The 12,307-nt window shown below is 40.6% G+C and overlaps 1 protein-coding gene across 8 annotated transcripts in view; it reads left to right on the top strand.

The window, feature by feature from the left end:
- Positions 1-528: 528 nt before the first annotated feature.
- LOC309496037 (NACHT, LRR and PYD domains-containing protein 3-like) overlaps positions 529-12,307 on the top strand; it is a 37,605-nt gene continuing 25,826 nt past the window's right edge. For 7 of the 8 annotated variants that reach the window (XM_082165962.1, XM_082165961.1, XM_082165960.1 and 4 more), the window contains exons 1-3: positions 529-653; positions 11,531-11,812; positions 11,920-12,012. In XM_082165962.1, coding sequence (XP_082022088.1) covers positions 11,548-11,812; positions 11,920-12,012 — 358 coding nt within the window. In that variant the 5' untranslated portion in view covers positions 529-653; positions 11,531-11,547. Of the gene's footprint in view, positions 654-703; positions 1,571-11,530; positions 11,813-11,919; positions 12,013-12,307 lie in introns of those variants that run through there. The other variant, XM_082165957.1, reaches the window with a different exon arrangement.

Raw genomic sequence — 12,307 nt, 5'->3', positions numbered from 1 at the left:
GTATTTTGGTCTGGTATCGTATCGAAGTCAAAATTTTGGTATCGTGACAACACTAATCCTAAGAACACAGGTGCGAACAATTCTGTTGTTTAAGAACATGTCATGAATCCGACGTAGACTTTTCTTAGGAAGTTTATTAAGTACAAAGTTAAGAAAATTCTTTGGAAGATATTGGTGAATGAGGCCCATAGACATCTGTCAAGCTGACACTGCTGTAACAGTGGATATTAATAATGATCATAGTTATGCAGCTTCAACTGTTATATGTGCAAAATGCGATTGCTTTCAGAAAGATCACGGCTACAACCTAGAGTCTCTGAGGGCTTTGAAATCAGTCCACAGAGGAAGTTTTAAAATAAAATACAGGAAAAGGCTTAGAAGCCAAAAGTCCAGGTGTGTAACGAAAAAAGTTTGCACTTTAAAGGGTGTTTTCACTAAAGAAGCCTCACTCACAACATATCACAACTCCTTTTGAAACTGGTTCTACTAGTTTTCTGAAAAAGTTCTGTTTTAACAGGTTTAAGTTCTGAAGAAAACTCCCCCTCCACAGTCCTTTATGAAAATGCAAATTTAAAGGAGTTTCAAAATAACTCCTGCTCATGATGGTTCAAGTTCAGTGGAGGAACAAGGAACACCAATCGTCATTATTCATGGTTAGTAAATACTACTTTATAAAATACTTATAGATATAGATTTAGAACTGTTATGTATGGATTAACATTGATCTAGACTTAATATACAGCATTGATACATTGTTTATACAGAACTCAACAAAACTCAAAGCAATTATTTGCATTGCAGATTTAAACAACACAGCATTCTGAAGCCTCATTTGTGTCTGTATCTCTCTTCATAAATAGCCTCATTCATCTCACAACATTTATTTCTCATTTAGATTGGGACTGTCCTGATATCAGATTTTTCACTACATGATTGTCGTGGCCAAAATGATTAATGATAAAATATATATTACGATATCTAAAAATAATAATAATAATAATAATAATGCTATCAGTCAATGTAACGTTTTAATTATTTTTTGGCTAATGAAGCACACAATTGCATACAAAAGGAAATGCTAACCATTTTTAGCTTAGCACTAGCAGGGCTGCCAACTTTTGAATTTAGCTTGGTGTGAGAATTATGGTGCGCCAAAACTGTTTGTAATAAAATAGACAGAATTTGAAAGCTGAGACTTTGTCTCATATCATAGTAATCTGCTCTGTCTTGTCTGTCAGAATCAGTGTCTTTGCTTCACGATTTTTCACTGCATGAGAATATGGTTGTGTAACGTGAGTAAGTGTGAGAACAGTGTCAATAGTGTGAGTCTCGCACTGAATGCCTGAGAGTTGGCAGCACTGGCACTAGTCTAGACTTGTAAGTAAGCTTTTCTCCCCGAATCAAGGAAGCAAACACCAGTTATTTTGCCACGAGATCTCTTATTTATTATTATATGTCAAGACGGAAAAGAAAGACAATTTACTGGACACTGAGAGGTGGTCTTCATTTCCAGCACACAAAGGTTGGGCATTTATATGCGGTCCAAAGGAACTTACATTACCCTCACAAGGTACAGAAACGTGTTCATGTTTAAATTCGAATGTATATCTCATGCTATATAATATTAATTCCTTACAGAGAATACTTCAGTCAACATATGCATCAGTGGAATGTTGAAACTATGCTACATTGCATTACATTCCTATCAAGTCAAGTAACCTTTATTTATATAGTGCTTTTTACAATACAGATCGTTTCAAGGCAGCTTCACAGTGATAACATGAAAATAATACAACAAATTAATTTTTTTCTAGAAGAAAATGGCATCATCGTCCATCTTAAGTAAGGCAGATCAGTAATATTGTAGAATATTAAATGTCTCCAACTAAGCAAGCCAAAAGCCAAGGCAACAGTGGCAGGAACCAAAACTTCATCAGTGACAGAATGGAGAAAAACACCTTGGGAGAACCCAGGCTCAGTCGGGAGCCAGTTCTCCTCTGGCCAACGAGCGAACAGTGTATGATTATGATTCAGGCAGCATTACAGGTCAGAAGTCAGATTGGATCAGAACATTCAGAATATTTATCCAGTTCCATCTGGTTGGAAGTCGGAGTCACGCCGGTATGGAGACGAGTTTGTTGAGGATCAGTTCAGATTAAGTTGTGGTCGTGCCTAGGTGCAGGTCCTCCATCTGATCTGGATCCGGATGTGGCTGATTACAGTAAACCTCGGAATAAACAGAAAGACTAATGCCATTCTTCTTATGATGTAACAAGTAGGTGTTATAGGAAATGTTCCTGGTTCCAGCTGACCTATTTTATGCATAATAATAATTTAACTGATTTGAATAATAGAAATGTATAATGTTCTATGTGTATGCCAGGTTAAAGAGATGTGTTTTTAGTCTAGATTCAAACTGACAGTGTGTCTGCTTCTCAAAAAATGCTAGGAAGACTGTTCCAGAGTTTTGGTGCTAAATAGGAAAAGGATCTACCGCCAGCAGTCGATTTTGTTATTCTAGGTATTATCAACTGGCCGGAATTTTGAAATTGCAATAGACGTGAAGGACCATAATACGTTAACCCTTAGGGGTCCAACGTGTTTTGACATGTCCTGACATTTGTGCTTTTGTCAGTTGCTTATAAACATATTAACGGCAAAGGTGTAATTACACTCTATTTAGCACAAACAGGGCTACCATAATATGTGAGCAACATGTATGTACATGTTTGTATATTTAAGAGAGAATAATGTATATGCATAGTTATTGAAAAAACAAAAAATTTAAGTTTCTGAAATAAGGCCACAAAATACATACTAAACATGTGTCCACAAGACTTGTGATTAATGAATGTTTTCGCCTACAGTTTTTGCTTAGATGATGTGAAAATAATCCTGCCTACTCATTCACATAAAACAATATATTGATTTAAATTTTGTAAGACACTTTTTGTTTAGAAAGGCAATATGTGTGGGGGTGTGAATTAATGATGTGCTTCACACCCGAGAAGACAATGACATTTCTAGTAATTGTGCAGTTAATTCTCATACTGTATTTTTAGATATTTCATATTTTTCCTCTCCCAAATGTGTCACTAATGATGTAATGAGAAGGCTTATGTTGACCTATTAGGATTTTGTTTACATTTTGTTCACAATCCTCAGCTAGATCCGTTGATCCTCAAAGTGAAACTGAAACCAGCACTTCTGAGGTAAAATTTTCCAGGATTATATTACTATTACACTATTATTATTATTATTCCTCACAGCGTTGCAAGACGACGTAAAGTGCATGAATCTGACTAAACTTGTTGCGTTTTGAGTTGATGTGGCCGTTGACAGGTTTGCATGGATCGCCTCAGATCATTTGCGTTTCAATAGCGTTTCTACGCTCTCCGTAGACGTGTTCACATTAGCAGATGAGTTGCCATGAGAACAACTGACATCTCTCTCTTTTCATACAGATTACATAAACAGAGATTCATTGTTTTTGTTCTGAATTAGATCATTTAAAAGCAGAGAATTAAATGTTTATAAAGATAAATTGCTCATGTATGTAACGTAAACTGTATATATGACTCTGGGTCAATACGAATTAGCTCAAGGATATAGGGAATTTGGAATTATTAATAATCATAACTCATGGTCATAATTAATAAATCGCATATACATTTACTTGATCAATTATCGAGATTACCTTGTTCTGTAACTGATCTAGTCATCAGTCATTCGTCCAGCGAATAAATGTAAGATTATCACAGTCAAGAAGGGGTATCCCGTTTACAAACTCCAAGAAATGTTATCTTCTGGCCGTGAACATAAAACTTTCTGGGTTTATGAATTAACACTACTCAAAGCAGTCTATAATATCGAGCATGTAGCTTAATTAGATCTTTTGCATTTTCATTGACTTTATAAAGATGGATTTTCAAATACAGAGACAGTCAAAGTATGAATGGGTTTTAATAAATGTCAAGACTAGTTATTATACATAAGCTACAACTATAAACGTACGTAAACATGCAAACAATAAAACAAACAAACATTTAAACAAACAAGAACATAAGAAATAACGTGATCAGAGTGAATGAAATGAAAGAGAGAAAATAAGGAGAGAAAGAGAAATTAGCTGGTAATTATTACAGACAGAAACCTAATTTCAATAGACACCTGGAATCAGCTTTTAGAATGATCAGCCTACTTGCAAGTTTGTTCTCGGTTCGATGCTGAGAGGCAGGAAGCGCGGACGGTGTCCTGTGGGTGCTGCGTCTTCTGGTGTCGCGGGAAGCTTAAAAGGCTCACTGAATGTAACGTTACCGAGAAAAGTCAGATCATTTCCCTTGTGGAGGGGAAAGGCGCGTATGAACTTAGTTACAAAGGGTGGCAGGGCAGCTCCTACATGGCGCGGAGGTATGCGTCCCAGAGAGAGGGAGGCCAAGGCCTTTTCCCCTGGTTCCGTAGAGGAGAAGCGCTGCTCGAAGGTTGAAAGTGGGTCAGAGTTGAGAGCGAGAGTTGAGAGAGAGATCAGAGGAGAGGGTCTCTACTTTTAAAAGACATCTGCTTACGCCCTCTTTTTGGGACAACAGCAAATCGGATCTGCTGATCTGAAGCGGGAAAGAAGTTTCTTTGTGAAGAAACGCCTACTTTGACTCAAACATGTGAGAGATCGAATTTAACATTCATATCTAGAAAATATGGTATTTCCTAGAATAAATGCATATTATTGTACTTTGCAGTCAGGATTCGACTCCGACATGTTTTTCCCATTACATTGACACCTCGAATGACGTTTTTGCATGACAGAAATACAGGGTTACATAATTTCCTCATAATCACTAGCATAGTGATTTTGATTAACATAATAACGTCGCATAGATACCTCAGACATTATCTGGCCAATTATACACACATAAAAATACATATCAAAAACATTCGTAATGGCTATTAGATTTGGGTTCTTTGTAGGACTTTAATCTCAGAGTCTGTGTCTGATAGGAAAGTCTTTTTGTGTGTGTGTGTGTGTGTGTGTGTGTGTGTGTGTGTGTGTGTGTGTGTGTGTGTGTGTGTGTGTGGCGTAAAAGTCACGCGGTGCTGCGGGAGGTTTCAGCACTAGGGAATTGACCCTAAGGCGGTCAAAACAGAAGCTCTTGTCTTCTCCTCTGACAAAAAAGGTTGAATTAGCAAATCATGATTCGCTAATTCAGAACATCTGAGTTACATACAAAGGACGTTTGTGTGTGTGGTGACTTCTCAGTCTTGAATGTCATATAGAGTTTCGTTATCTCTTTGGTGCAGAGAGGAAGGGGGTTTGGAATGCAGAACGTTCTGTCTAGGGTGCTATAAAATGTTGGAGGAGCCGTAAAAGTTGCAGACTAGCTGGAGCCGATGTGTGATTTGTATTTGTTTGAAGCTCACCGCGTGGTGCAGTTTGTTGATTTCGAGGAGGGGGTCTGTTTGATAACCTCATGATTCACTTATTCAGAACATATGGCAGGATGTCATTGTCATTGTTGCTACATGTATGTGTGACTAGTATTCGCTGAGTTTTAAGTTTAGAGACGTGCTCCAGAAAAAAAAGTTAACGGAGATGGAGAGGCAGAAAGCACACCCTGTTTAGTTTTGTAAGTGGACACACAAAAAAGACATTTAACAGTTTATTTTTTTATATTATATATTTCTTATGTTTGTATGACCATATATGACGTAAATTAGTATTTTAAGTCTATTTTGCTGCTATGTGAAGAAAATCCAGCAAAACGCGCTGGAGCGTATGTTGACCAAGAGCTCGCTCAAGTACTGTGGAGCTAAACCATTTAGTACCTTGTAAGTAATCAGCAATATTTAAAAATGTATACAATGTTTAATAGGGAGCCATTGCAGTGTTGACAGAACCAGGTTAATATGGTCATATTTACTGTCACGTAAAGGCGGAAGTAATTGCAAGTAAAAGGCTCTTTATTAGAACAATGGTTGACTCAGGCAGTAGCACAGCAGATCGCAGCGAGCAGAAAGCAGACAGCAGCAGAACGGTGACGCAGGTACTGAGATGGGCAATCTCCGGGGTAGGAAGTATCCGAGTGGTGAGATGGTGAACGAAGAAAATCAGAGTCCAGAGAACGGGAACACACGAGGAGAACAGGGAACAGGCAGTGACACCAGGAAGCTTCAACAACAATCTGACAAACACAAGACGAAAGACAAGGCATTAAATAGGCTGGCTGATGGAATGAGGGAATCAGGTAATCAGCAGTAACGCCCACACGAAACACTCAGTATGAACACCACACACACACACACACACACACACACACACACACACACACACACACACACAAGACGAGAGAGAGACAGTGGATCTAACAACCGTGACATTTACTGGTTCTAGGAAAAACTCTAGTTTCTGCGTTTTGGACGAACTGGACTTTATTAAGCATGCAGGACAACAACCCAGTAAAGCATTACAATAATCTAGCCTTCAGGTCATGAACTAAATGTTCCGCATTTTTCATTGAAAGCATATGTCGTAATTTCGACATATTTTTAAGATGTAAGAATGCGGTTTTACAGATGCTAGAAACGTGGCTTCCAAGTGAAAGATTGGTATCAAAGAGCACACCCAGGTTCCTAACCGACGACGAAGACTTAACAGAGCAGCCATCAAGTGTTAGACAGTATTCTAGGTTATTACGTGCAGAGGTTTTTCGCCCAATAATTAGAAACTCTGTTTTTTCAGAATTAAGTAGTAGGAAATTGCTTGTCATCCAAATTTTTATATCAACCATGCATTTCGTTAATTATGTGAATTTGTTAGTTTCGTCGGGGCGCTAAGAAATATAGAGCTGAGTAGATTTTCACAATGACTTTTGGAAATTCCAGTTGTACTAAATTACAGGGTGAAACTTGAGCTAAATGCACAATTTTGAACCACTGACAAAATCAAATCCTTACATATGTGTTTTTAATGTGGTTGATTATTCCTGGGACAACAAACTGCTGTTCATGAGCAGTGTATGTCACTACAGAAATTATTCTCATTAACATTATAGTTCATGGCATTTGACTGCATACAACAGTACTGATTATAGATATTAGTTTGCTGGTAATGTGCATCTGTAGGGAATAAGTATTCCTGGTGCCTTGAAAGGAAGAATGTAGTGAGCAAGTTTAAGACCAGATATGTGAATTTTCCAGATGTGACAAAAAAAACTCTTCTAACAATGAGAAATAGAAACACTCGTTGTTCTAATGACACAAACTTTTTTTGTGGTAACAAATCTCATCTATTCTTTTGTAAGGGATTTTAAGGCAGATGCTATTTGCCCACTCAAGTCGGTTACGATGAAGAACTGCAGTCAGGTCGAGAACCCAATGAGGACGACGAGCATGCAGATGAGCTGAGACGGTTTCTGGCAGTTTGTGAAGAAATTCTTTGGTTATGCAAACCGATTGTTGCAGACGCTGTCCGGGTGGCTGGTCTCAGACGATCTTGGAGGTGAAGATACTGGATGTGGAGGTCCTGGGCTGGTGTGGTTACACGTGGTCTCCGGTTGGATGTACTGCCAAATTCTCTGAAACGCCTTTGGAGACGGTTTATGGTAGAGAACATTCAATTCATGGGCAACAGCTCTTGTGGACATTCCTGCAGTCAGCATGCCAATTGCATGCTTTCTCAAAACTTGCAACATCTGTGGCATTGTGCTGTGTGATAAAACTGCACATTTTAGAGTGGCCTTTTACATTTACATTTAGTCATTTAGCAGACGCCTTTATCCAAAGCGACTTACAAATTAGGACTAAATTCAGCGAGTCATCATAAAGAGGCAAAAGCAACAACAACGCAAGAAGTGCTCAAAATACGAAGTTCAGGTATTATTCAGAGTAGCATAAGCCTGATAAGTGATGTTTCAAAGGGAAAGGAAACTTTTTTATTTATTTTTTCTATAAGGTTAAGTGCTCATGGAAGAGATTGGTTTTCAGCTGTCTTTTGAATGTTGTCAGGGATTCTGCATTCCGGATGAGGGTGGGGAGAGCGTTCCACCAGCATGGAACTGTGAATGAGAATGTTCTGGAAAGTGATTTTGTGGCTTTCTGTGATGGAACCACGAGACGTCGCTCGTTGACCGATCGTAGGTGTCTGGTAGGGATGTAGACTCGTAGGAGTGAGTGAAAGTAGGAGGGAGCTGAGCCTGTGATAGTTCTGTAAGCAAGCGTCAGTGCCTTGAACTTGATGCGAGCAGCGAGAGGTAGCCAGTGCAGAGAGATGAACAGAGGAGTGACGTGGGCCCTCTTGGGCTCGTTGAAGACAAGACAAGCTGCAGCATTCTGGATCATCTGTAGGGGTTTGGTTGCACATGCTGGAAGTCCAGCCAGAAGAGCATTGCAGTAGTCAAGCCTAGAGATGACCAGGGCCTGGACGATAAGTTGTGTTGCATGCTCAGTTAGGAAAGGCCTGATCTTCCTGATGTTGTGCAGTGCAAACCTGCATGATCGAGCTGTCTTTGAAATGTGATCTGTGAAGGTCAGCTGGTCATCAAACGTTACTCCAAGATTTCTGACCGATCTTGATGGGGTGATTAATGATGACTCTAGCTGGATGGTGAAGTCGTGCTGTAGAGATGGATTGGCAGGGAGGACGAGAAGCTCAGTCTTTGCCAGGTTGAGCTGCAGGTGATGTTCCTTCATCCATGTGGAGATGTCCGCCAGACAGCTTGAGACCCGTGCAGCTACTGTGGGATCATCTGGTTGAAAGGAGAGGAAGAGCTGCGTGTCATCAGCATAGCAGTGGTAGGAAAAACCGTGTGCCTGTATGATGTGTCCCAGTGATGTGGTGTAGATGGAGAAGAGGAGGGGACCAAGAACTGAACCCTGGGGAACACCTGTGGTCAGCTGATGTGCTCTGGATACCTCACCTCTCCATGCGACCTTGAAGGACCTACCTGTGAGATAGGACTCAAACCAGTGGAGTGAAGTTCCTGTGATGCCCAGTGATGAGAGGGTGGACATAAGGATCTGATGATTCACCGTGTCGAAGGCAGCAGACAGATCCAGGAGAATGAGGACTGAAGATTTGGAAGCAGCTTTTGCGATCCGTAGGGCTTCTGTGACTGACAGTAATGCAGTCTCAGTTGAATGTCCTTTCTTGAAGCCAGATTGGTTGACATCCAGCTGGTTGTTTAGAGACAAGAAGGATGTTAGTTGGTTGAAGACAGCTCTTTCAAGTGTCTTCGCAATGAATGGTAGGAGAGAGATAGGTCTGTAATTCTCTACAAATGATGTGTTTAGCGTTGGTTTTTTGAGCAGTGGAGTAACCCGAGCCTGCTTGAATGCTGTAGGGAAGGTGCCAGTATGGAGGGATGAGTTGATGATGTGTGTGAGTGATGGTAGAAGTGTGGGAGAGATGGCTTGTAGAAGGTGTGAGGGGATGGGGTCAAGCGGGCAGGTGGTAGGGTGACTGGAGAGGAGAAGTGTAGATACTTCTTCCTCGGTTAGCGAAGAAAAGGAGGACAGAGGGGTATTGGCTGTGGAAGGGGTCGGTCTGGGTTCCTGTGTGTGTGGAGCTGAGAACTGACTGCTGATAGCTGTTGTTTTGTTGGTGAAGAAGTGCGCAAAATCGTCAGCAGTTAAGGAGGAGGCGGGTGGTGGTGGAGGTGGACAGAGGAGAGAGTTGAATGTCTTGAAGCGTAATCGTGTGTTGGAGGAGCTGTTGATCTTGTTTTATGGCCAGCCTAAGGCACACCTGTGCAATAATCATGCTGTCTAATCAGCATCTTGATATGCCACACCTGTGAGGTGGATGGATTATCTCGGCAAAGGAGAAGTGCTCACTAACACCGATTTAGACAGATTTGTGAACAATATTTGAGAGAAATAGGCCTAGATCTTTGAGTTCAGCTCATGAAAAATGAGGGCAAAAACAATTGTCAATCAACTGTTTCCTCTAAAGATTCAATTTGCAAGCAGCAGAAAGTGCCTTCATGCGACACATGTATAGGAAACCCAAGTGTTGTTTACTCAGCTGGGCACAATAGCACCAAATTAATAAAAATCACTACAGCTGTGTCCCAATGTGAAGGCTGCATCCTTAGAAGGCATCCCTATGCGTCCTTCAAAGGACGCTCCATGTAGCCTTCGTAGGATTTCCTAATTGTGCAACCAGGTGTTCCCGATCATCGCTCCTGGCGCCAAGCAACGGTGCCAACCTGATAATTCATTTGATATAATTGAGTAAACAGCTATGTAGCCAGAATTGGCTATTGTCATTTTTATGTTTTATATTTTACTGGAGGACATGGTGAGGATGTTTCAGACCCAGCGCTGCCAGGTCATGTATTTTCGGATTAGCCTTGTTTGAATATAAAACCCAATTGAATATAAAAAAGTCCAGTATTTCCCTCACGAACCGGTTTGCGTTTCCACCGGCCAGAGAGCCACAACAGAGCTATATCTTACGTCACTGCATACGTATCATGTTGCCCAGCAACGCTAGTCCGGCAGCGCCAAACACAAACACACCAGACTTGTTCGAGATGCATCGGCTTCTCGCAGAACGATCAGCACATGAAATCAAATCACTGCGAAAGCGATCAAAAAGCACAAGGAGTCGTGTGATCTCCAAACACTCCCGCAGCTCTGATCGGTCCACGCTGCTCCGATGCATCTCGAACGAGGCATCAACAATAATAGACGTTGCGTTACTATGGATGCTCATGGGTTTGCGAAAATAAATCGGCATCCAAACACGGCGAATCCAACGCGTCCGTGCAGCTCGCCGTAACTTACATAGACGGATATTATAATCGAGCTGCTATTAGCTCGACTAGCTGCTATTTAAAAATGGCGGTCACAAGTTTCTCTTCAGTCTTGTTGGCCACGGTAACCCCGCCCCCAGCCTCTGACGCAAGCGGTTCTTTCTTGGCTCCGTTCTAGACCCTGCAATGATTTGGTGCTACTTAAGAACCACTTTTACTGGTTCGGAGCTGGTGCTTTGGCGGTGGAAAAACAAAGAACCGATTTGAAACTAGGCTCTGGCTCCGAACCAGCACCAGTTCTGCCTTGGTGGAAAAGGGGTAACGGACAACTGCTGTCACATCAAATAAAACATAAACATTAATAAAAAAAAATTTTTTTTTACTGCAATTCAGTCTATCAGAAAAACAGACAAGATAGATAGATACAGAGGTTTTAGGTTGTTGATATGCAGTTGCTAGAGTACTTGGGGTGGTTGCAGGGGTGGTTCCTAGGGTGTTGGCTATTTTGTTGCTAGGGCATTCTGGGTGGTTGCTATGCAGTTTCTAGAGTACTCTGGGTGGAAGTAGGGTGTTGCTATGCTGTTGCTAGGGTACTCATTACTATCATGTTTCAGATATATACCATGCATAAAGGAGCATTATAGGACCCCTTTAACAGATTCGTTTGGATGAGAGTCCTGATCCGATCACAGATTCATTTCATAATCAAAATAACATTTGAGCGCTTAGGTCCACATGTTAAGAGTGAAACTAATTCAGATATTTTTCTTTTTATCCTGCAGTGAATCTGTGAAGGACAATGGCATCTGTTAAAGTTGAAGATCTGCTTGAGAAATCACTGAGTGAACTGGAAGAAGTTGAACTGAAGAAGTTTAAGTGGCACTTAAAGAATGATCATGAGTGTATAACAAAGTCTGAAATGGAGAATGCAGATATCTTAGACACAGTGGATAAGATGGTAGGACGGTTTGGGCCAGAAGCAGCTGTGAAGATCACAGTAGCGATTATGAGGAAGATGAACCAGAATCTTCTGGCTGATCAGCTGGAGAACAATCACAAGCAAGGTAATGTTTAATTCACAGTGACTGTAATGTGATTGACTGTTTACCAATGTAATGGCTTGACTTAAACTTTGCTCTACTGATGTGTTTGTGTGATTTATGTTTCCCAGTGACTTATCCTCTCTCTCTCACACACTCAAGTCAGGCTGGAAGCAATATAAAGACGTTTGCCGCTGTTGGACCTCATTCAGAAGAGATCAGGGGTAAATAATCACTGTCTGTACATGGAAACAATAAAATATAACAGCAAGCAACAATTACAGGGCCAAGAAGAACAGCATCAGATCTTATTTATTTATTTACTTACTTATTTTATTTATTTATCTTATATACATTTATTAGAACAGACTGTCTAGTCATGATTTTACGAATGGTTAAATAGTTTATAATTGTCTTAAACCCTGAATTAAAACTTCTACAAGCAACTTTACATATGCAGGGTCATTGCAATAACCCCAACCTAACCCTAATACAGTCTCATGTCTTGTTTGGTGTGCT

The sequence above is a fragment of the Leuciscus leuciscus genome, assembly GCF_965113295.1.
Source record: "Leuciscus leuciscus genome assembly, chromosome: 4".
In the NCBI taxonomy this organism is placed as follows: domain Eukaryota; kingdom Metazoa; phylum Chordata; class Actinopteri; order Cypriniformes; family Leuciscidae; genus Leuciscus; species Leuciscus leuciscus.
This window is presented reverse-complemented; position numbering and strand designations above follow the sequence as displayed.